Source organism: Neomonachus schauinslandi, chromosome 8 (genome assembly GCF_002201575.2).
Source record: "Neomonachus schauinslandi chromosome 8, ASM220157v2, whole genome shotgun sequence".
Taxonomy (NCBI): domain Eukaryota; kingdom Metazoa; phylum Chordata; class Mammalia; order Carnivora; family Phocidae; genus Neomonachus; species Neomonachus schauinslandi.
Genome location: NC_058410.1, coordinates 58,244,032 through 58,270,623, shown reverse-complemented (window position 1 = coordinate 58,270,623; position 26,592 = coordinate 58,244,032). Strand labels below are relative to the sequence as shown.

The 26,592-nt window shown below is 32.9% G+C and overlaps 1 protein-coding gene across 2 annotated transcripts in view; it reads left to right on the top strand.

Annotated features, from left to right (window-relative positions):
* GRIK2 (glutamate ionotropic receptor kainate type subunit 2) overlaps nucleotides 1-26,592 on the top strand; it is a 666,284-nt gene that overhangs the window by 498,690 nt on the left and 141,002 nt on the right. For both annotated transcript variants that reach the window (XM_021693614.1, XM_021693616.1), the window contains exon 12: nucleotides 23,637-23,755. In XM_021693614.1, the coding sequence (XP_021549289.1) occupies nucleotides 23,637-23,755 (119 nt within the window). The remainder of the gene's footprint in view (nucleotides 1-23,636; nucleotides 23,756-26,592) is intronic.

Sequence of the window (26,592 nt, the reverse complement as noted above, 5' to 3'; positions counted from 1 at the left end):
TTGGAGTTGGAAAGATAGGTGCAAAATGGGCTCTTAGAGCCATATCAGCTGGCTCCAGAATACTGCTAATATATAACATGTTCAAATGAAAGGATAAGCATATATCATAAAAGTGAATAGCAGGTAGCCCAATGGATGTGCTTATACAGATATGCAGGATGTATCAGAAAAATATGTGGAAGGTAATGGCAAGGTTCTGGAGCCTTAAAGCAAAATTACAGAGTTGGATTTTTATTAATACAATTAGAATCTTTGAGGTAATTCTAAACTTAAAGTAAATACCAAATAATCCTTTCACTCGTGAAAATAATTTGATATCTAAACAATTAGCATGACTTTTTTGAAGTTAACTGCATATTAAAATTTCTAGGGAAAAGAAAATATACACTAAGAAAAACTTAAGCTAAGTGACAATCTCATGGAATGAGTCCTTGTGGATTCTAGTATTTTCTGAATTACTGAGATGTTATCATTAAATTTGAAATCTTCAACTCTTTACATGGGAAGTTTTTAACTATGAAATGGTTTTCCTTGCTTGTAATTTTTAATAAAAAATTTTAATGAAAGGAATAAAGGAATAAAATTTTCCAAGATCATTCAGTAATAATATTTTATACATGAGTTAATGTCCCCCTGAAAGTTCAGTAATAGTTTCAGAGCCTACGTCAGTAAGAATAGGTTCACATGTAGGTAATAGGAAACCTGACTAAATAGTTATTAAATACATAGGAGGTTTACTGTTCTCATGGAGGCTAAAGGTAGGCAGGGCAAGACTGAAACCACGGCTGAAAGGTGATGTTAAGGAACTTGGCACCTTCTATCTGTGTGCTACACTGTTCCTAGACTGAGGCTTTTATCCTCAACACTGCAAAATGGTCACTGCAATGCCAGGCATCCTATCTGTGTCTCAGGCAGGAAGAAGGTAGAAAGGAAAAGCGAAAGACAAAAGACAATGCCCTTTACTTCGGAAAGGAAAGTTTCTTCTTATCTACATCTTACTGGCTCGAATTATTTTATTTCCTAGCGGCAAAAGAGGATGCAGATATGTTTCTTTTATCTGGGTATACTGCTGGCTCAGTTCTTTTGTAAGTAAGAGCGATGTTATCACGTATGAATTAGCTGTGCCTGCCACAGGGTTTATTAAATTGTGAAGTAATGTTTAGCCACGCATGAAATTCTCTCAAAGTTCTTATTTCAAATGTACATTTCTGAAGCTTTCTTTCTCCCTTTCCCTCATCTGTTATCAGGGTGCCTGTTTCTGAGTAGCCTGACTATTTCCTTCCTGTTAGTTATTTTCAACTGGCATTCTCTTTAAAACAAGTTAAAGATGCTTGTTTAAAAACGTATGAAAAGTAAGTGTAGATATTTTATATGTTAGCGGTCTTTTGTACTTTCTTTCTGGCCAGTTTTGCACAGCCACCATTTCTAGAATATTGACTATATTCTTGAGACATGAATTTACCAAATTAGTTTTGTGCAGGAAGCATGATTCTAGTATCATTATTCTAGTATCATCAAATTTTCAATCCCATAGAAAGCAATTCTGGTTTATTTTTGATGTGGAATATCAAATAAAACAATGTTTTCCCTAACTTTTATAAAGCAATGAAGAAGTTGGCGCAAAAAATTGTTAAATGTAGTAGGCTCCGTAATACTTATATAAGATAAATGTATGATAGCATATCATAGGGCAGTATTTACAAAACATCAGATGCTAAACTGTTTCTAGGGGGAAAAAATGAACCCAAGAGAGTTCTATGATTAAAGAAAGTCAGGAGAACTATGTACTAGATCCTCCTCTTAAAGATTCACTATCAGCAGATTAAAGGCTCTGAAAAGTCTTACAGTAAAGAAATTTGGGTGTTTGTTTAACTCAGCATTTTCTACACATTTTTTGGCCATGGGACATTTTTTCCTCTTCATTTAAAAATAAAATAGTGAATGTGAAAAATTGTTAACTCCGTTATGGAATTTCAAAAATTAACCTTCATTTAAAAATGCCTGGTCTCAGGACAACTCATTATTACTTATTTGTGAATTTGGTTATAAAATCAAGATTTACAATTGTCAGAAAGACATTGAATATTTTAAAAGTTCCCTGCATTTATTGAAAGTTTTAAGAAAATTAGATATTTGGAAAAAGCAAAAAGACCTTATTTTGGAATAATGATAAACCTAGCAATAAAGCTTTTTTCATACTGGCAAGTTATGATTTGAGAGCAAGCACATGGCTTCAATAAATTCCAGTTTTATTAGTAATTTTACCTTATTTGTTAAAGGAAGAAGTATTTTATAAAATGGTCGATACTTTATCTTGTATTTATTGTAAGGATGAAATTAGTTATCTATTCTTCTATAAATGATCAGCACTCTAGGTAGATTTTAATCTTATAATATTTTGAAGCTACATATTTTATGAGGTTGTAATCTTTTCTGTTAGAGTCATATTTGTCTACCTTATGACCCACACTCTATAAGCAGGACTGAAGGAGGTCACTGTATTTTAAATCTCATATACATATCGGACAACCTCAAATGATAGTTATTAATGTTCTAGTTCTATATAGAGTACAAGTAGCATAATTGCGAAAAGCCAGAAAATAAGCATATTCAGCACACATGTAAGCCTAGAGTGTCTAAAACTCAACTATAGTGATATTAAAATGGCCTGTTTGGGGACAACCAGCATTTTTATTTCCATATTTCTAGTTTGCTCATTTTATGCAGGTTGGACAGGTAGCAATTTTGAATGGCTCATCTTAAAATGAATGCAATTATCAAAGGATTATATGGTCCATCCTGCGAGGCATTCACTCATTTTAATCTTTTGTTTGCAGCCTTCTAGCTCCTCTTATACATTCTCATTTGTAGTTAATGGAAAGTATTATAGCTTAGGTCTTAGCCTATTGCAAATAAAAAATGTTGTTAGATAAAAGCTTCATAAATGGCAGCTACTCTTTCTCAAATTTAGACCAAGTGTTGCTTATTCCTTTCTTAGAATCAATGAAGGTATCTTATTTATGTCTTTGTAATCATAGGATAATATGCACCCAGAGTGTTGTAAATGATCATGGCTTATAACAAAATTGAGATTATATAAATTCTGATTGGATCCTAAATGATAATACACCATGATTTGTGTTGTTGTTCGTTGTTTGAAATTTATTCCAGCTGGGTCTATCAGTTCTCTGTCTCTTTCTCTCCCCATCTGTCCATCAATGTATCACTAAGTATTAGCTATATAAATCACAATATGATAAATATGTTTCCTTATGTATTTCCCATTCTTAAAACCTAATATATATTTGAGATAACCTGCTAAGGAACTATACTTAAGCTATTTCAGAAATATAAAAGTAGAATTTTTATTTTTCAAGTTTGATTAAGTGAAAAGGTATTACATAAGACAGTTACTTATGTGGATGAACATTGTGGATGATAAAAAAGATTTTTAATAGAAAATACAGCAGCTGGAGACAATAATTGGATCTCCTTGATTCAAATATGAAAACCTATTCAGAAATTCCATTGTACAATAAAATATACAGAAAATATTATTTCAAAAATCCAATTTGTTAGAGAAGTTGCATTTTTTTCTTTTTCTTTTTAAACACGGTATTTTAAAGGAATTTTGTGTGAAAGGATTTCCTACTGATGCTTTAGCTTTTGAATTTTACTCGGAAAGCAAGATCCTGTGTATGTTTGTGTGTCTTTTTTAAACCCTAGGGTTAAGAACATAAACTCCAGAGACTTAAATCCACCCCTCAATTTTTGAGCACCCACTATTTCTAGAATATTACCTAAGCAATGTGGAGAAATGCAAACTTAATGTGTGTTCAGTCTGTATGGAAGGATTTAAAATTTAACTTTGCAAAAGGACAAACATACATGGGAAAGTACCAGAAAATAAGAAATTAGTCCATCCAGAGACAGTACTCTAAAAGGCATGAAAGGTGAGGCAGCATTCCAAAAAGGCACAAAATCTGCCCTGTAGTTTCAAGAAGTTAGGAAAGAATTACTGGTGTTTCAGTGTTAAGCATTGCTTATAGAGGATGTCGTCCAGTTGATATGATTGTAATGTATCGAAAGGCCATATGCTAGACTACAACAAACAGCGACTATATTTGCATTCTCTGACTCTATGAACCACCTGTTACCTACCTGAGATTTGATTTACTGACCTAATAATATTAGTGACTGTTAGTCCTCACTAGGAGGTTGTAGCATAGCAAACAACAACACATTGCTTTTGATTATTATTTTTCCCTCATTTATTGTTTTAAAAACCAAGCACTTGTATACTCATCAAGTTATGAGCAATGGCATAGAGCATCATGAACAAAACAATAAAATGACTATCTTAAAATGCTTGCTAAGAGATTGCCAGAGATTTGCAGTATAAAGGAAATGTAGTAACAATACAAGACTATTAAAAAATTTAATTCAGATATATATGTAAATAAGACATTGAGACACATGTATGTTATTTTACAGTACAAAGTCAAATTCTTGAAGCACTTTCAAATAGAACAAATTGGATTAGTGGAATGACAGGAATTGTCTGTATCATTTAAATGTATGATGACATTTAGGAAAACTGAATTATATGTTTAATAACAATAAAAGTACAAACACCATTTTAAATAAAATGACCTTCTATAATATTCTAGGTCTGTGACTGGTAAACAAAATTTTGACATATAATCAATAGAACTTCACGCCAATAAATGAAGACATCGAAGTCTAAAGAAACAAAGCAACCTGACAAAGGTCCAGTAGTTAATCATAGTTAATCATAGAACTGGAGCCAGAGTGTTAACAGCATGCAGGGCACCATAGAATCAGGACAAAATTGAGGCACCTGTAAACAGAACTCCACTTTCACAATTATAATTAAAGTTCAAAGTTTAAAGTTTCAAACCTGCAAGACTTGAAGAAGTGGTATAGCTAACAATTTGTTTTGCAATTTTTAATAGAAATCTGTTTCCTGAAAATTAATATTTTAGGGATTGGGTTATTACATTTTGGTCACTTTTTTCTTTCCCTACCGGTTAACATGTTTCTAATCTTTGACACATGACTGTGGCATAAATTCAGAGTTCTATCAGTTACATAGCATTAGGCTATAGATTACGTTTTAGCTTGTTTTACTTAGTTCTTCATTTATTTTTGAGGCCATTAAATACATCCTAATGAAATGTGCATCTTTCATTGTGCTCAGGGCCATTGGAATTTTCTTCTCCTCCTCTCCCCACCTTCTTCTGTCTTGTTTGTCTTCCGTTTAATATAAAGTACATGATTCTGAATTTCTCCCTTCTTTCTTCCCTTCCTGACTCTCAATCATTGATTGGTCAGAGGTTTTCAGCACCATTTGACTATTTTTTCTTAGTCTTTTATTGTTTGGTCAAAAGTGTTGCTTGGTACAGATCTAATTTAAAATCCTCTGACAATTTAATTTATTACATTGTCTTTGGTTATTTTAAAATATCAATAAAATATACGCAGTGAGGTTAGATTCATCAGGAAATCTTTGTGTCATCTCATTATGTGCAGCTTCCTTACATGCCAATATTGATTACATTTACTCTTTATTATCTTTCATGTAGTTTTGAGGATGTGTGCATGCCCTATCTAAGGTAATTGAAATGAGGTAAGATTTTGTTTCCACCTGTTTACTAATTCCTTGATTATCATCTCTTTTCAGCATGTTTGAGTATGACTAAAAGTAAATATTGCTTAGTTATAACATGACACTTTTGTAAAGATTCCAGGAACTATAAGTCAATGTTACCTCAGGAGAGGTCAGAGGAGGAGCACAAGAGAAATAGATAATAGGATTTAGTAGAAATAACAAATAATTCTATAAAAAGTATAGAATAATTTATTAAATTCACCATTATTCAATTAATACATTTGCATAATAGACTATATTTAACAAGTGAGAACATTCATTCAAGTAGAAGCATTCCTATGAAAAGACAGAGCTAAGAGAAAAAGAATAGAAATGGAGACCTAATGTTCCCAGAATGTAGCAGATACAGACAATGAAGGTAAATAAAATAAAACAACCATACTAATAGCATTATAAAATTATTTTGAAATGATAAGATGATTTTACGTGATTCCCTTATTTTATACATAAGAAAACAGAGACACTGAATGGTTAACAGACTTACTGGAAGTCACAGAAGGAAAGACATAAGACTAGTATTGGTCTTGAATATACTTTAGAAATTAAAGTGCTCTCTTAAAAAAAGAGACTATAAAGTAAGTATGTTTTAAATTACCAGTAAAACCAAATTCAAAGTTTAAAAGTTTATTAAATAACCACGAGGTGTTACAAAGGGGATAAAACATCACTAATAAGAATCTTATTGAATCATTGACTCTGTCATAAATGCAGAAGGGATTTTGATGTTAAATGAAAAATTCTATTAAAGTACATCAAATGATAAACCAACTTTTTATAAAAGTTGATTATTGAGAAAATGTCCTGGAAATCCCTATAAAGAGAGACAGGAAGTAGTAATTTAAATGTTTTCAATACATGCTAAGATAGTTTCAGAATGAATGGAGAATTTTTGGATGCTGAGGGAAGAAGATAATTTCTTTTATAAATAAGTTCATTTGGGATTTAGAAAAAAGGTTCCCACTGCTAGAGTTGGAACAATCTCTGTTTAGCGAAGCAGATAGGCAAGCTTGAGAAGAAAAAATATTTTGAGAAATTAAGGAACTGATAGCTCAGAGAAATGAACAGACACAGATGGACTTCTTGGCCTTCTTTCATGAGCACATTTCCTATTTTATTGGCTTGGGATAAGTAAATCTATTTAAAGAATCAAAATGCAGAAGAAAAATGCATCTTTTAGAAATGCGTAAAATATGTTCTTGCCTCTTTGAAAAAAGTAAATATATACACGTGTGTGTATACGTATATGTACATACACACACCATATATGAACTCCCGTTGACCAGAAGTCAATTCTTAATTGCATAATAAGAAACAACCCAATTATATAAACATAATATAAAGAAGCAGTGACAGAAAAAATGTATGATAAAATTAGAAATGCTTAGTTTTGAGAACACAAGCTAATATAAATGTTATAATGTACCTAAGTTCTTATTTAATTATTCTATAAATGCATATATTCTAAAAACTCTTCTGTTATATGCAGTTATAAAACTTGAGCATTAAACAAAATCACTTCAAGTTATCTTTAATATTTTGTAAAGAATAAGAAACATTTATCAGTGGTATATTTTTCTACAATAAAGAACAAAAGACAAAATCTACTTATATGTGCAATCTATAAAAAACCCCACCAAACTCCTAGGAAAAGAGATCAAGCCTGTGGTTACCAGAGGCAGAGAGTGGGGGGGCGGGGGAAGAGAATTAGAGGAAAGTGATGGAAATGTACAGACTTCCTATTATAAGATGAATCAGTACTAGGTGTGTTACGTACAACATGATGACTATGGCTAACACTGCTCTATGATATACAGGAAAGTGGATAAGAGAGTAAATCCTGAGTTCTCATCACAAGGAGATTTTTTTTTTTCTTTTTTCTTCTTTCTTTTCTTCTTATTGAATCTGTATGGGAAGATAGAGGTTAGCTGAACCTATTGTGACAAGCATTTCACAATATACGTAAATCAAACCATGTGCTGTAGGTCTTAGACTTACCCAGTGATGTATGTCAATTATTTCTCAATAAAGCTGGGAAAAAAGAATCTAAGAAGTAAAAAAAGAAAAAAGATGTGATTATAATCTAATGCATAAACATGTCATATACACTAAATAGTTTAAAGTCATTATTTCCACTCTAAACTATTACTTGCAAGTTAAAATATTGTAAGTAAGTGGTAATTTCATGACTATTGACCAATGTAATTCTATGCCATTTTCAAAGTCCATGTAATCAGGGAAATTTTTTTGGTAAAAAAGATAGTATAATTTAGAAAAAGTTAATTTTTCCCTTAAAATTATTAAGTGTATTCTAAAATTTTACATTTGATGTAGAAGAAAATAATACAAATGGAAATAATTTCATAGGTTAAAGTGATAGAGAATTCATGTCTAAATTCATGTTTAAATTTTAGTGAATGGTTTCTAATCTGTTTATTACTGTTTAGTATCTACTTGTCTCTTTTTGAGTCCTAAAACTGCAGCTCTTTTTATCATCTACTTTTCTATATTTTATGTTAATCTGAGTAAGTGTTAGATAACTTTTTAAAGCTACTTCATAATTTCCCTATAAATTTATCTGTCATGATTATCAGTTGATTTGGTTGATTGACTAAAATAGAAATACTGGAATCAGTTATTGACTTTTAAGTATAAAATGTCCTTTAAATACTTGCTTTCATGGTTAAAGATAACTAATATTCCATTTTATCTTCCTGACCCCAAGTGTCCAGTGTAGCTTATATAGTTTGAGAAATTAAAGCTGCTTTCTTTGTGCATCCAATAAACCAAATATTACATACAGTATTGGTGATCACAGAGTCTGTGTGGGCTTTATACAGGATGCATCTAATTATATATGGTTGTATTTGGTGTAACTTATTTCTAACAACAAACATTGCTTTGCTAAAGATGCAAAAATAAGAAAAATATAGTAGAACTAAAATAAGCATTCAAGTATAAAATTAGGCATAGTTATTTTCTGATAGTATGGTTGAAAGAAAAAGATTTTAGGGAACAACTGGACTATCTTGGTTTCAAATGTAATACAGTGATTAAGGCATGGATTTGACCAAATGAAATATATCTGCAACCTGAAATTGTCCCTCCTGTTTATTACCCATGGCAATTTAAGAAATCATTAAAATAATTGCACGGTCAAACTTTGCATAGATTTAAAAAATAGTAGATACCCATATATGATCTTCCAGATCAATATAGCTTACTGTAATTTCCAAGATGGGAAGCAAGCTTTGGGGAATAGGTAGAGTTGGGTGACGGGGAGAGCTGCAGGGTAAAATTTTAAAAGCTATTACAAAGCTTTTTAATAATGGTGAGGTTCACATGATGTCCTAAGTGTAAAAATAATTAGAAAGATGATCTTTCTTCCAAATATGTGTCAAATTTTTAAAGACCTGCACCAAACAAAGAATATTATTATATTTTAGAGCTTGTTCCAATGTTAATAAAATAATCTCAGGAAATAATTCTTTTTCTGGTGTTAAGGAAATATGCCAAATGCTATTTTTACTTTCTGATGATCAAACCACATAATAAGTCAAATCATTAATGTTTTAAGTTTTCTAAACCACCACTTGCATACAAATCCATTATTACTTTTATTCCCGTTTTTATAATATTCAGATAATCTTCACAGTGGCTATGAATCAAAGTTGCTATGTACTGCTAATACTGTTCTTATCTAACTTTGTTCTAATATGAGGAACTTTTAATTCATATTTGCAAAAAGGAATTTTAACTGAATCAAAACCAATCTGTTTTACAGTGAAGGTAAAAGCTCTAAACATATTAGTGATTCATGCATTAGAGCATTAAAATAATTTAACCAGGTGCAAAATCCAAGCTAATCTAATGTTTACTTTGTTTTGGCCTTAAGTGAAAACATAACAAACACAATTTATTCTTCCAAACTTAAACTGATAAAAGTTAGAAACTAAGTAGATAAAGATAGAATATCATCAATTCAAATCAAGCTTAAACAGTTTGTAATTTTGTGAGGTGTTTTTAGTGGTAAATATGTAGCATGTAGCCTGTATTTATAAGGCAGAGAGTTCTAATCATATTATGTATTTGAGAGTGTGGTACATTTAAATCATATGGCTTTCAGATGTATTCCTTTTTTTTTTTCATTTTGTAAAAGTTACAGTGACTAGCTAATAAAACATACTGTTTTTTAAATGTTAGATTTTACCATTTATCTCAAAATTGAAACAAATAAGATAGAGGGCTAAAGAATGCTGTAGGTATCCTAACAAAATAATCAGATGACCATACCCAAAGGGCTTCAAAGTAAATACTACACACACACACACACACACACACACACACACACACACACACAGACATACAGTCGGCCTGGCTAATAATTCTTCAAGTAACTTTGTGCATTGTCAAATATAATGTTTGTTTTACCCTTCAAGGAACTTATTTCACAAATATGTGTAGTGGTCCTTTAGAGAGAGGCAGCTAATCACTGTATTTGTGTTATTGTTTTTTTGTCACTGTAATTTAATATAAGGGCTGTTTTATCTTCTGACAGGGATACAGTAAATACAGAAGAAAGCCAGAAAGGAGACAATAAACTGGAAAAATCATAGCCAGTTTGGGGGGGTGTTGAACATGCAAGGAAGATAGGATAGTAGAAGAAATAATTAATACCTGTCTGGAAGTTAGAGCTATAGCCAAGTGCTTTAACTACAACTTCCTCACTCCCCAGCATGGGCTGCCTGCCACAACCCAGAACCATCTGCCTCTTTACATATGGGTCAAATGCTCAGACCTAATTGATTATTACATTTCATCAATAGATTCTTGATTTGTATTTACTTGGTTGAAAAACATGTTTCGTTATTGTAGTAAGAAGTGTCCTATCTCCTTTATATATATTCATATCTCCTTTTTAAAAATAAAATTTATTTTATTTATTGATTTATTTATTTTTGGCTTTAGGAGTAGAATTTAGTGATTATCTTCATATCTTTCTATATCTATGTTTGTGTCTCTGTCTCCATCTATCTATATATTCATTAAGTAAACAAAAGAGAATCAACATAATTTGGTCCCAATGAAAAATTTTGCAAGCTAAACCCGTTTTCCAGTTCTCTAAGATACAATAGTAAGGAATAAAGGACAAATCTGCACTAAATTATGCTCTGAGGGTGATAAAGTTTTCTAACTTCTTTCTATCTTCTTTTTCAATCATAACTTGAATATGTATGTTGAAAGAGATGAGATTTAATTGCAGTATTTTGTTAAAGTTTTTACAAGGACCTACTTACAAATGTAAATTTTGTCCTGTTTATGCTATTTAAGTAATTACCCATATACATGAAATCTTGGATTGTCAATGCTAGAAGGAAACTTTAGTGTTGCCCAATGGCAGCCCCCTCACTCTACAGATAAAGAAACTGAGGATGAGAGAGGAGACAGGTGGTGACAGATGATAGTACTAATAGTAATGGAAAACACCTCTCGAGAATTATTTCTTTATCTCTCTATTTGTTCAACAGTGTACACACATATATATTCTATGTATAGAAAATACATTTTAAATTTAGAGCCTTCATGGATTTGTCCATATTTGATAGACACATATTTGAGGATGATAAAATTGATTCTTAAAGTTTGCTTCAATTTTTTTCTTAAATTTTTGTGTGTAAAAGTGTCTACACACATATGTATCTTATACATATGGAATGTATTTTAAATTTAAAGTCTTCATGGATTTGTCCATATTTGAAGAACAAAATATTTGAAGATGATAAAACTGAATGCAAATTGACTAATTTTTCGGTTTTTCTTATATTTTGCTATGGGAAATCAACAGCATATTTTTAAAGTTGCAGAAGATGACTTGATTCTTTGAGGTGTTAGTATACATAAGGTTTTGTACTTTTGTTGCAATGTCTTATAAATATTTCAGTGAATAGTTTAATGTAGTGTAAAGGAGAAAAGCACTAGCTGAATCAAATGAATGAAAGACCTATAAATATACATAAAATTTTCTTTAAAAGTTTAAGGAGTTCAGGAAAAAAATGTATCTTTCTATAAATGTAATAAAAATTATCCAGGTAGATTTAGGGCATCTGCTGCTGGTTTAGAAGGTTTTATTTTAGGAGATATTGAATTGAAGATTAATCTAGACATTCCTTAAACTTTATAGGTAATCATTATTTGTAACTCTTACATTTATTTGTTCAAACATTTTAATGTTTAAGTATTGTTAGATAATTACATATTTTAACATTGACCTTCTTCTACCTTATCTTGAATCTAACCCAATGGAAGTCCTTATTCTTCAGAATCTGACATTAAAAGCAGTGCAAACAATGGTCCCATCCAAGCTTCTCACAAAGCATTCTTTGTTCCATGTGTAGAAATCATGACATTTGGGAAGTAGAGAGAATTTGAGAACATTTAATTGAGTACAAGAGAAATGAGTGAGGCAAACTGACGTGTCTTATTACACAATTAGAGGGAGAATGAGAGAAAGAGAGAGAAACAGGGGGCACCATAGACAAAACTATGTAATCTGATTTACCAAGACGGTAATCAATTATGTTCTCTGTTGGGCATCCACCTAGCTTGCCCAGCTATCCTAAAGCATTATTTTAAGAAGTGCCAAGCAAATATAACGAAAAGGTAATCTTAGATAATCAGAGAAAGATTAGAATCTTTTTTCTTTCAGTCATTTTCAGGACAATAAAAAAATAAATAAACTTTCTAAACAAATGTTTCAGCTCTCAGTACTTAGAATTACTAAGTGCAGAAGGGATTCCCAGGTTCAGTCCTACATCCCTGTCAGCACTCAGTATTTCCATGCACCTCTTTAAGTCATGCTCAAGGATTATGTTATCAACAATGATCACCAGTGGTGGGAAAGCTGTGCCTGAAAGGGGTGAATAATGGCTAGGACTTCTTGCCGTGCACATTTTAAAGCAGTGCTTTCATTCATAGCCAAAATCCTAACCAGAACAGGAGGGGCATTATTGTGCCTAGACTTCAGTTTCATGAAGAGATCTATTGTTTCTTAGTATTGCTGAGCTACCTCCTTTAGTTTCATGTTGTTTTTTTCTTGTGTCAATAAAAACATCTCATGCCCACTTTTTTGGTGTGCTGTTTCTACTGGGCTGGCCATCTAGCAGCTGCCTGGAGGTCTTATTATTCTCTACTTTTAAAAGAAAATGAGATTTATGAGGTAGTGTTGCAAAACAAGTCATATCTTAAGTCCCACCAATCACTCTTTTGAGGAAACTCAAGCTCATGATGAGAGTAATAGAAAGCTTTTTTCCTTTTTTTAAATGCCTGCCCATTTTTTGCATGCATAAGCTTGTAGTCATTCTAGTGTTTTGTTTATTGTTCAAAGAAAGAGTTAACTGAATAAAATAGAGAAGTGATATGATTTTAAGTACATATTATTATCTCTGGATTTAAGGCAGTAAGAGTAATTCCATCAAGTAGTGTAAATGTGAAGCAATCCTGCTTAGGAAGTATATCACAAAAGACACAGGTAGGCAGAGTAAACAGGAATTAAGACAAATACTGTTTGTCCAAAGTTGCTACTAGCCATCTATATTACCACATTGCAATTGCTTGATAACATGGAGATTGAAGACCAGATAATTCTTACTAAAATTGTTTTGTAAACTCCAGAATTCCTTTATACCTTATATACCTTTATATCTTAGTTGTAACTAAGAAATTTCTTTATGCTATTAATTGAGAAGCATTGTTATGCTAATTATTCACTAAGAAAGGAACTCTGCACTATATCTTCTATATCCAGTTATATCACACATTCAAATAACAATGAAGAAAGTGCTGAAGAATTTTATATATATATATATGTATATATATATATATGCAATAAAATGACAGTATTTACTGAGTGCTTATGCTATTTCCAGTACTGTTCTACTGCTATAGGAGATATAAAATTAAAATGACATACTTGCTTCCTTTAAAGAGTCTATTATCCCAATAAGTGAATTTGGCTTTAAAAGATGACAGGAATTATATTAAATAGAGGAAAACGGAGAGAGCATTTTGGGTGGAGATTAAAATAAACATGGTATATTCCTTCTTGTCAAAGACCTTATCATCCAATAGGTAAATCATGCTTTAAAATATAAATAGGATATTAATTAATGTACTGTAATAAGGAATATTTTGGCTGTAAAGAACAGCATTAGGAAAAGTATGGGAATGTTACTATGAATATCATGTATGAGATATTTATTGGTTTATTTGCATAAATTATGATTTTGGGGGGGGCACAGTAGGTAACATGATGAGATGACTCAGCTTTCTAAAGCTTTGAAAATTGGGCAGAAGAGGTTGTAGTTTATCAGAAAGAAATGCTATTTTCTTGTAGGTATTTGATGAAGGAATAAACAGCATTACAGTATGGGAAGATTTGCCTAATAGTTATATGTGGGATGGACAAAAGAGATGGGGTTGGGAGAATCAAAAGGCAAAGAGACCTGTTGAGTTAGAGGTAAACAAAGACTAAGCTAAAATTATAATAATAGGGGATTATAAAATGTGAATTTAAAGACAAATCCAATAATTATTTTGAAGAAAAAATATAATAAACCTTGGTGATATACTGGATACAGACATTGAAGGAGAGGGAAGACAGATGACTTCAAGAATTCTCATCTCAGTTGTCGGAAAATGCCTAGATTATCTGCAAAATCGATCATGCTTTGACATGGGGTCAACTTAGTATGGGGTGGATGACCAGTTTGCTTTTGGTCATGCTGAGCTTGAGGTTTGGCTGTACAACCAGGTGGAAATCTCTTGTAGAGAGTTGGAAATATAGGACGGGGGCACTGGTGAGATTCAGGTGAAATTCAGATACATAAATGTTCAAGTTAATTAAATGTCAGCAAGGGACTATACTAAAAAAAGAGCACAGAACTAGTTTTACAGGATATGAATAATGATAACAGCATGAAGAATCTATTGATACCATAGTTCTTACAGTATTGGCATTACTTTGATTTGGAGTGTGAAGTCATGTTATTTCTCTCAATTAAATTTTTTCAATGGTCACTCTATTTGGACATCTTTTGATACAGTGCTAACTAGCTAATATGTTGCATTAGAATTTATCTACTCTTATTAAATGGGGTCATGAGTGTATGATAGATTATTCTTAAGCTTTGAACTATATTTAAGTGAACTAAATATATTTATGTTCAATTGTGTTTTTTAAAAAAATTATCTTTCTAAATTGCAAACTCGTGTATTCCTAGTTTATATAACAATTTTTCCAAATGTTTTGTTCCTTTCATTTCTTTCTTAACCACAGTTTAACTTCATCCACCTTCAAAACCTCACCACATTATTTTTACATTATGAAGCCTTTTACGTTTGAACATAGAAAACACAATACAACCTTAACTAATATCCTGCTCATTAATGATTTGGAAGGTAACTAAAATTAACTACAGGGAAGTCTTTTTCTTAGAAACAAGTTCTCAAAGTACTTAATATATGCTCGATTAAAAAAATTCCAACGTGGGCTGGTGTGACTCATATTCTGATGCACACACAATTACTTTTTAAGGAAAGTGAATTTAACTTACTGAACAACTGAAATTATTTTGGGATATATGTTTTTTATTGATAACTAGCAACATAAAGTACAGAATATCAAATGCCGCAGAATATCAATCATCGTAATTTCTGATAAAAAAAAGTGTTACTTAAATTAGAGAAACTTTATTTGAAATGATCACAATACGAAGTTTCTGGCTAAGGATAATTGTTAGCATTAATTATGCACTGGAAGTGGTCTGCTTGGTAGTATGGATTCAGAAAGTAAAAAGCAATCAAACGAAGAAAAACTAAAAGTTAAATGATACTTGCTGAATATAAATAGATCATGCCCATAAAGCAATTGCTCAGAGTCAGGTTTTATATATTGGTGGAACATGCTCCTGAAGACAGTACTGTTTTGTTTGCTATCAAGTAAAAGTAATGGAGGAAATGTCTGCATTTCTTAGACTTTGAGTAACATCAGAGATAACTGGACAGACTAAGCTCTGCAATAGCAAGGGCATTTTTACAGAACTTTCTCGTCATGAACCCCTGGTCTTATACAGGTGTTAGGAAGAGAGCTGAACAGCACCATGTTTGACAGCACCATGTTTGACATGATGCATTTCCCAAAGTCATATGGTACTATCTTTGATTATTATTTTTAATAGGCACATAAAAATCTTTTAAGGTTACTTCTTGATATTTCCTTTTCTGAAAGCAAAGATAATTAAAAATGAACAGTTTTGAAAAATAAGCATTCTACCTGAGAAGGTTTTATTTTCTTTTCCCAATATGTTGAGTTAAACTCCCTTAACTTGATTTATTTCATCTCGAAGATACTGTGATGGTTCACAAAAATTGCTGAGACTCTTGCTTTTTAGCCTCTTTTCATGGATTCAAAGAGATAACTTTTCCTGACAGTGTAAGAGAAGCAATATTATATTCCATGTACAAAATAGTTAGAATTGAAGTGGCAATGGCAAAATATAGAGCAAAGATAATAGTGTGAAAATATTTCAGACTTCAGATAAATTTGAACATCCTTTAAGGATTTTATATCTATGCATATATTATTTAATTTTGACGGTAGAAGTTTATATTATTAAGCTTGGTATAGTGGTAAATAGAAAAATAACATTAATTTTGTAATATTTCTGAATAGAAATCAGATGGCAGTTAATACATTTTTAACCAAAACATGATCTTTTGTTGAACATTTGTGAATATTTCTTTGTGCTCCAATGACATCAAGTCATGACCAAATCTTAATTTTTGAGTGTTTTCAGTGCTCAAAATTTAATTCTATGGAGCACAGGGTATAAGTGTGCTAAAAACAAAAGTGATAAAAACAAAGAGTCTTTTTTATTCTGCATGAGAATTAAGCAATTCCTCATTGACCAGAGAGCAGGCAAACTAGAAATAAGATTCTTCTATTACTGGGAACTGAATTAGATCATAGAAATTCCCTTTTCTTTCTTTTTCTTCTTTTTTTTTTTTTTTGTGGCAGATGATAAAGACTGAACGCTGACTAGAATGAGAGCAATAAGAGAGCAGGGACTTGCTTGCAGGACTCCTTCATTGCACACCTGGCTCCAGCTTTCTATGCACTTGAGCAGATCCCTGAGTCTTCTGAATCTCACTCAATCTCAGTTTTTAATAATAATAATAATATTTCTCTTATCTTGGGCTATTTGTTGCAGCTCAAAATAAGATCATATATAGCTGAACTTGTTTTTATAATTGGCAAGTATGACACAAACATAAGGAAATAATGTAATTTTTAATTGTATGCCTCATTTTCAATAGGCAATTATTTAAGCTTACCTTACCTGGAGTGCCTCAACTGGTCTTTTCATGCCTTGTTTTAAAATCTTCCTTTAGTAAAAGGCAACCCTGGTTTTTAAAGGCTTGAGAAGTCCCCACTTTATGTCTGCTCCCACAAGTGATGCCATCAAAATGGCATAATTTTAGCAGAACATGCATACTTTATCCTTTCTCTTTCTGGATTTTAATCTACTTTGCTACCCAAGTATGATAGCTCTTATAACTATTTCTCTTCAGGGCACTCCTGAATTAAACTAACAGCACCTTCATCTTCTAGAAGTAGAGTTACCCTTGTGACTCTCAGTCCATTTAGATCCAATTTCTAGAAATACTCTTGTATTTACAGCTATGTGCTTTTATGCTGAAGTTAGTTATAACACCACTCCTATACTCTGCTTCTCAAGTAAATTCTCAACATACCGGTGGCTCCATGCTAACCTATATTAGCACTAACCTGGCCTGATCACTATGCTGACAAACTCTACAGCTCATTTAAGTAATACGAACAATTAAGCATGGCTGAAGTGGAAAGTGACAAAAAAATTCCAGAATTAGATTAGCAATCTGTCACCAAGTACAAAACATACATGTTGCTAAAGCTTAAGTCCTCTAGTCCCCAAACCTATAGGCATTTTATTATGACATTTTTAGACAACTGAAGTAATACAAATATATTAATAATGATGATAATAATGATAATAAAAATCCCATCTCTCAAGGACCTCATAAAACTGTGGGAATATAAAATTGCTACATAAAATATCAATTATAGAGCCCAAAGTAGTAGATCATATATAGAGATTTGAAACAAGCAAGCTTTGGGGAAAAAGTAAACACTGTGGAGTTTTTTGTTGTTGTTATTTTTGGGGGGGAGGTTTCCTTTTTTTAATTTTAAATTCAATTAATTAACAATATAGTGTATTATTAGTTTCAGAGGTAGAGTTCAGTGATTCATCAGTTGCATACAACAGCCAGTGCTCATTCCATCACGTGCACTCCTTCATGCCCACCACCCAGTTACCCCATTCCCCCCCCCACTATGGAGTTTTAGAAAAGTGTAGGATAGTAGCTAGCTGGGTGAAACAACTGAAGAGAAGATGACTTCTCATTTAGAAACAGCATAAGCAAAGGCATAATGAGACAATTGGCCGGTCTACACAACATTCTTGAAAAGGTTAAAAATACTGAGTCATATCATATAGAATCTGGAAATCCAGAAGCATAGAATGTTAAACCAGTTCAATAGCTAAAAGAAATCGACTGGTTCTAGAGAAGGGAAGTTGCATGGTGCAAACCTAAATATGAAGATAGTTTGCAAGACAAAATGGAAAAAAGGGGGAACCAAGTAGGAATTGATTTTTGAAAACCCATGATTCAGAACTGAGATGAAAATGCACTGGAAGTTGATGGGACAAAGCAAAGAAACATCATCAAACAAAAGTTGATATGGCTTATACATATTTGTATTTAAGGAAGGAGGTTAAGGGGCGCCTGGGTGGCTCAGTCATTAAGCGTCTGCCTTCGGCTCAGGTCATGATCCCAAGGTCCTTTGGATCGAGCCCCGCATTGGGCTCCCTGCTCCACAGGAAGCCCGCTTCTCCCTCTCCCACTCCCCCTGCTTGTGTTCCCTCTCTCGCTGTGTCTCTCTCTGTCAAATAAATAAAAAAATCTTTAAAAAAAAAAAAAGGAAGGAGGTTAAGAAAAAGATAAACTTTAAGCCTCAAGAACTCAGAGAAGTGCCATGTTTTTTAGAAATTGAGACATTGGGAAGGAGAGCTAGTATGGGAGAAGTTGTTGGGTTCAATGTTAAAGCCTTTGAAGTATGAGGTAATGATGAGCTGTCTAAGTAGGAATGGAAATACTTTGAGTAAGAATTGATGGCTATAAATTGAGAGGGTTTTGAAATTATCAGCACAGAGGCTAAAGCCATGAGTGTGTTAGGTCATCAGTAGTGGAGGAAAGATCTGAGAGTCAAGACTTAGCCAAAAGGGATCTCCCATTAGTGGGGCATAGGGTAGAGAAGCAGGAGTCCATGTCACAGAAGTTAAAAGGAAGGTATCATAGGGCTGGTGTTTAATAATAATTTTATTAGAACCTGAAAAATAATTAAAAGATGACATTTAAAAAAATGCAATGGGTTCAAAAACTATTTTTACAGGGATGGAAGCTCAGGGTTAAGGAGGAATTAGGTGTGGAAAAATAGGATTATCATTTTATATGTATGGCCAGAAAATGAAAAAGAAAGAGAGGAGAAGTAGAAGGAGCATCAGAATAATTCAAAATGCTTTATGTGCCAACTAGGTTTAAAATCTTGTGCTAGATATTCTAAGATACGTGAGATAAATCAGAAATTGTATTTGGATGTATTCATTTACAATCTAATAGAAGAAGGGAGATATACATGTACTAATTTGCAGTGAAGAAGCCAGGCTACAATAAGTATGACTTGAAGCTCTTAGTGCTATAGACATGAAGAAAGAAAGAGTAACCTAAGTCATTCAAATGCTGGTTAAGCTTCTTTAACAAAGATAGCCACAAAACAAAACAAAAAACCCAGTGCTTGGAATCAGAAAACATGCTCTCTCTTACTTCACAGTCCAGAGGAGTACAGTTCAAGGCTGGTGGAACAGCTCTGTCATTCTCAACATAGGGCTTCTAATACATCTCTAGTCATCACCATCTCCTAAAAGATGCAGAGGGAAAAGAAAGTCCAGGGCAAATATCCTTATGGAGAATTTTGAGAAGTTGTACACATTATTTCTGCTCAAATTCTAGTGGCTCAAATTTAGTTGCATTCAAGGGAAAATAAGAGGTATAGTTTTATTAGCTGGACAGCAATATTCCTGCTAAAACCAGGGAAGGGCAGTGAATCCTAGGGATAGTCGCCAGTCTCTACGTTAGATGGCCTCCGTGAAAGAATCAGGACAACTACAACTAGATGGTGGTCCTGTTTTGGAATTGAGGGGTGGGTATAGGATTTAAATATCTACGGAGTGGAGATTAGGGAATTATAGGCTGAAGGATAATACGAGCAAAGAAATGGTTAAAAATCAATATAGGACTCTTTTTTTTTTTTTTTTTTTTTTTTTTTTAAAGTGGCCAGTAGCCCAAGGGTTAGGAGAAAAAGTAATGGAACATAATCATGGAGTGGTATTTTGGAGCATGGTGTAGAGGATCGTGAATTCCATGCTTAAAAGTGTAGGTATTTTGTATATAGACTGGGCATGATTGAAGATTTGTTTTTAATAGAGATGTGGCATTATGGGAATTATTCTACATGAAAAGTAACTGGGAAGCAGTATGTCGAGATGATAAGTTTAGAATAGAAGTGGGAAGACCAGTTCGGAGACAACTGCTATAGGAAATGAGGATCTGAACTAACCTTAATGCCAGTGGAAATGAACGGGGAAAAGGGAGGCAAGAAATGAAAGGGACATTCTGGAGGCAGACTGATACAATTTGACAAATGTTTGGAGGTCAGGGTTGTGGGGCAAAGGAATGTAAAGAACTGAAGTTGACTCAAAAAGTGTGAAGGCTGAGTGAGCTAAGGGCTATCGACAGGACCACTGCAGTTTTTAACTGAGGGTTGCTTCCAGGTGATGCTATTCGACAGAGATGGAAAAGACAGTAAGAGGGCAGGATTAGGAGAACGATTGCACGTTCACATTGGGCATATTAATATTGAAAAGTCTACTGTCAGACTATTGGGAATTCACATCAGGTCAAGAGAGTGATTAGGGTTAAATATATAGACTTAAGGGGGCTGAAATATATTTTATGAACAGAAAAAATATTACGGGGGCCAATAGAATTTTTAAAATTGAATCTGAAGGAGTTGGAAGGTAGCGACAGATACTGAAACAAGACCTGTTGACAATAGAGAGGATAGAATTGAGCATGGCAATTACTCTTAGAGGTGAGAGGTAATTTAATTTAGAAAATAATAGAGAATGAAACTAGAATCAGAGCTGTGTTACTTAAATGTGAAGGAGATAAAGCTGACCACAGACTAAGCAGTGCAAGGCCAGTGAGTGAGTGAGGGAGTGAGCATGAATGTGTGTGTGTGTGTTTCCGGGGAGGAAAGGAGTGATTTACATTAGGATCCACCATTAGTATATGCTAATGAATCAAATGGAGACTGAGGAAAAGCTTCCTGGGGGTCACCATGAGGAGCAAATTGTAAATTCAAGTTAGACAGCGTTTTTCTTGGCTAGATTTGCATCTTTTGGGGACTTTGTCCATCCTAAGGGAAAAAGCAGAGGAAGGAAGTGGACGATGTGAGAAGTGCACATAATTCAAATTTAATTATTAGTTTACCATAAGTTTTTCCCTCTTTCAAATAAACTACGTGAGACTCCCTCATTGAAGTAGATATTAGTCCATTGAAATCAGTGCCATCATTTCCAGATTCCTCCTCCCTAACTCCTTTTATTTTCTCATTTCTTCTTTTCCTCTTTCCTTCCTTCCCACCTTCCTTCCTTCTTTCCTTCTCAGAATTAAAAAAATGTATATATAAATTTGGGATGGGAGGACAGAATGTTGCATATTTTTATTTCCACTTCTCCAATCCCTACCACCCCATTGCTCGTCCATCCTTTCATGGAATCCCTTGAAGCACCTATATAAAACTCAGTGGCTCATGGAATTCTATGTGAAACTAGGGATGTCAATCAGTCAAATTATGTGTTCTCACTGTTTCTATAATCTGCCATGTGAGAACACTAAACCCACTTTTACAGACCAGCTTTGTGTGTATGCTAATAAACTTGCAGGAGTAGGGACAGAATGGTTTAATTATTAAGAAATAAAAATAGGAGTATGAGTATATAACTACAGGCAAGTCACAACATTTAACAATATTCAATAATACCATTGTGTCAAATTATTGAATGATTGCTGTCTGCCAGCACTATTAACTTATGCAGTCCTTACAACACCTAGAAAAGTTAGGTCTTACCACTGTCTTTCTTTTTCAGATAAGGACACAGTACAGGGAGGTTATGCAATTTGTCAAGGGTGTGGAGCTGGGTGATAACGGCAAGATCACGTTGTCTCTGACAGGCAATGCATTCTTTCGATAGTTAATTAAAATGGGTAATATTTGAAAGAAGATATTGTTGTGTGAACATTGATGGCTACCATTCTGATACTTGGAAATACTTTTAAAGATGTATATAATTATTTTCACTAGGGTAAAAGTAATAAGGGAATTTAAATAAAAATAAAATATCCACAACCAAAGCCAGCTCTCCTGTTGCGTCAGACACAACAAATCAGATCAGAACGTTTAATTACTATCCAGTCAACCGTTCTGTTCAGTGTATCAGCTTAACTTGGAGAACCAAACAAAACATTTCTTTGTTTGTCAAGGGTAGGCTATTAAACAGGGCTGTTCTAAAATTGCATTAGAAAGATGAAAATGGTTTGTTTGATCCTCTGAATTTTAATATGTAAAAGATTATTGTGAAGGAAATTGGGCTCTCTGAAGTGACAGATACATTATTCAAATAACTTTGATTGAATGTAAGATTTTTTAACGCTTTCATAAAGGGCATGCACGCTAATTTGGTTTATAAAAGAGTGGCTTTAAAATTTGAGATATTAGGGAAAATATTTTGTTAGTTTAGTAATTAGACGAAGTATTTTTAATTATGGTGGTGATATTTTTGGATAGTACCATTAATTAATAAATATATCTGGATTATAATTAGAATAAATTACTTTATGTGTACGAGTTAGCAGTTCCTCAGTTTGAATTATTTGAGAGATGTTACCAATATTTCTAAAACCATCTAGAACTAGCCTCAAAAATGAGATTCGATTTTCTTTGTCTTAAAACAGTGATTCAAAATGAAGTAATAGACTTGAAACCAAGTAATAAGTGGAAACCAATCAGCCTCAATATGTATTCCTGCTTATAACACTGCTTTGATATCATGAATATTTCCATACCCTCTGAAACCTATAATTATGTCAGAGGCATGTATTAGAATGCAGTTCACTCTGATTTGGTTTTCTGTTTAGAGCTGAGTTTGTTAACACAGAAAGATGTAAATTCATAGCACTATTTTCTTAGATATATAATAATTCACTGATTATTTTAAACTCTGTCACTTTGGTAGTTTCTATTATATCATAAAAAAATCTTAAGCTGATTTTATATTGTTTCTTCTGTCTTTAACAATTTTTCCACAGTTTTAAAAATGTTTATTTCATAACTAAGTTTGTTTTCTTCCTTAATGATTTTTTAGACTTTTTATTTTTATTCTGTAGTTGAAAAAACCTAAGTCTTAAAGGATAATCTTGGTTTACTGATATACAGATTTTCCTCTCACAAGTAGTATATAATAAAGAAATGCAATTTATCATCTTAAGACAGGGATCTTTAAAACCTCACACTTGCTGTCGTGCATATGAAATTGTACTATAGAAATGCTTATTTCTGGTTTCTCCTTAATCTTACCTGTCTTTCTGTTTCTTTTGCAGCAAAAATGCTGGATAGAATTTCTTCTCACTGCCATTTAAATATATTCTTTTCTTCTGTCAATTACCACAGGTTTAGTCCCTATGAGTGGTATAACCCACACCCTTGCAATCCTGACTCAGACGTGGTGGAAAATAATTTTACCTTGCTAAATAGTTTCTGGTTTGGAGTTGGAGCTCTCATGCAGCAAGGTATACGATTCAGCCTGCTATTTCCCTTGGGCACCATGTCCCACTCTTTGCTGGGGGTGACAGCTCAAGTCGCTTGCATGGGTGCCTCTGTGCATGTAACCATAATCCAGCTTCTCCATCTACCTAATGCATTTAGGCATTCTCAAATCCCATCCAAGAGAGATTCTGAGAAAATAACTAGCTTTTGCAAATGCACATACAGTATACTCATCTAATTTTTTTTTTCTTAACCCACAGTAGGTACATTATTTCATAGTTAACCAAGCTAACCTGATCCATTTAAAGTACTACTAAGATTACATCTCCTTGAGACAGGAATACAGTGTAATGCTTCTGTTTCCTGACTCATTTTGATGTAAAAAATTATTTTATATCAATTCTTGATGATTAGATGCATTTGTGTTGCATGACTAATAAATCTACTGTGTATAAATTTACAAAATTAAAATATTTAACCATTTAGTTTCCTTTACAAGTAAAATATTAGCTGCATCTGATAGCATATAAGAATATAAAATAATGCATGCTCAGATGTGCATGCAAAAATACTTTCATAATTATTTAAAATTTATAATATTAATGTTAAAAGTAAAAGGCTATACTTCTTAGAAAATGACATAATACATGCAATATGTCTTAAGGGTTTATATATAACTATGAATTCCTTATTTTAGTCTCAGTTCTCCCAAGTGGAATTTATTTTTATTTTTGCTGCTATGTTTTTTTAATTAATCTTTTAATATTTAGATAAAGTTCAATAAAGTGATATTTCAGACCTTCTATTCAAAAGATTCCATTAGCCAGGATCTAAGACTATTTTATGCTTTAAAAATGTAATGTTTTTAAGTTTTAGAATTAGCAAATAAAGCAAAATACCCCAAATTTGAACAAGTGACAATGACTGGATTAGGGAGAAAAATGTACTCCTTCATGAGAGTTACCACACCTATTATCAGAGTTTACCTTAAGATTTAGTTGTGTACTTATTATCCACTTTGAAGAAATTATTTTGGTAATTGCATTACAGATCTGAAGAGGTGAAAATTTATGGTTAAATTATAAAAGGCTGTTTATAAAAAGGTACTTTGTTCTTGCATGTTTAATCTTATGCATAGATCTATTAATTCATTACTGTTGCTTTATAAACTGTTTCCTAAGGTGAGAATAAATAACTACATATCAAAAAATTAATTTAACAAATACATGTTGTAAGAAAGGCCTATCAAGTTGAAATAAATTTTTTCTTTTAAAAATATGAGCATCCAGGGCGCCTGGGTAGCTCAGTCAGTTAGGCATCTGACTCTTGATTTCCACTCAGGTCATGATCTCAGGATGGTGAGATCCAGCCCTGTGTGGGTTCTGCGCTCAGTGGGAAGTCTTCTTCTCTCCCTCTCCTTCTGCCCCTTCCCCCACTTGCGCGTCTGTGCACGCTCTCTCTTTCTCAAATAAATAGATAAATCTTAAAAAAATTAAAAAAATAAAAATATAAGCATCCATATATATAGCTTTATAAATATTTTAAACCTAAAACTTAAGAATTCAGAGAACTCTTACATGAACTAATCTAAGTTTGTGGCATCTATTTCTAAATAAAATGAATAGTCAACAGTTATATTTTCCCTTTCTTACATTTTGGGTCCAATGTTTTTTTTTCCTTAGACTTACTCAACACTTGGAAGACAATACTGGAGTTCTTAGGAAATATTAGAAGTGAATAAAAGCCTGTCATAGGAGACAGACATCTCTTACAAGCAGTATTGGGCAATACGGTTCACCCAGGCAAACTGCTAGTTACGTGCTGATAACTAACTTTAATAGTCTGCAGTAAATTATCCTGATAATAAGACCCAAACATAACAAAGATTTTTCAAAATTATGTTTGCTACTACTTTAAAAAATAAAATTTTTTTTTCACTTCTATTTTCTAAAATATTTGGAGGATTTTGAGATTTGTTTACTGATAAGATTACCTTGATATCTATACAATCTATCAATTAGAAATAAGACAATATTTGGTATCTCTGAAATTGATGACAAGTGATCCAAGGAATGAAAAATTCAAATATACATTTGCTTTGCCACATAACTACTTCACTGCTGGTGGATACATGAAAGAGGAACCCATACTAAACTGGCTGATGCCCAGCTCCCCAGGAATTAGTGGGATATAGTGCTGGACATGACGTTACCTTGAGTACATGACAGTCAGCCCCTAACCAGGCTCTGATTCACAAGCCTAGGAGGTACTTGCTTTAAGTCCTTGGGTAAGATATGAACTTGTGGTAATTGGGCCATTTTTGTCGAATGTCTCCACTGTTCTTTTCTTTCCCAGTCTTGTTTGACTTATTGGTGGTGGTGTTTAAAAAAAAAAAAAGTAGAACGGGCAGCCAAAGCTGCCGCTGATCATCTTGGGAGTATTTTAGTATTACAGTGTTCGAGTGTGTGTCTGACAGGGCCTAGGAGCAACTACATCAGAAAGGTACTTTTCTGTTTTGTTTTGTTTTTTGTTTTATTTTCCTCACAGAGTGGTAGGCAGAGTCTGGAGCTGGAGTTGGCTGTCATGTCCAAGTCTGTCTGCTTTTTAAAATTTTGTTTGTTTGTTTGAAATTACAGGAGTAAGATGAACTGCAGTGTAAGGTGGGCTGTTTTGATATATTTCAGTTCTCTTCACATTCAGTTAACATTGAAGAGATACCACTTCTCTTCAATGTTAACATGAATGATTGTAGTTTTCTTTCCGTCTAAAGATGTGTTAACGTTATTGCATCAGTGATTATGTTAAAGACATGACTATAAAACAAATCAGCAAATGCAGTCCATCTTTGCTTCATTCCATT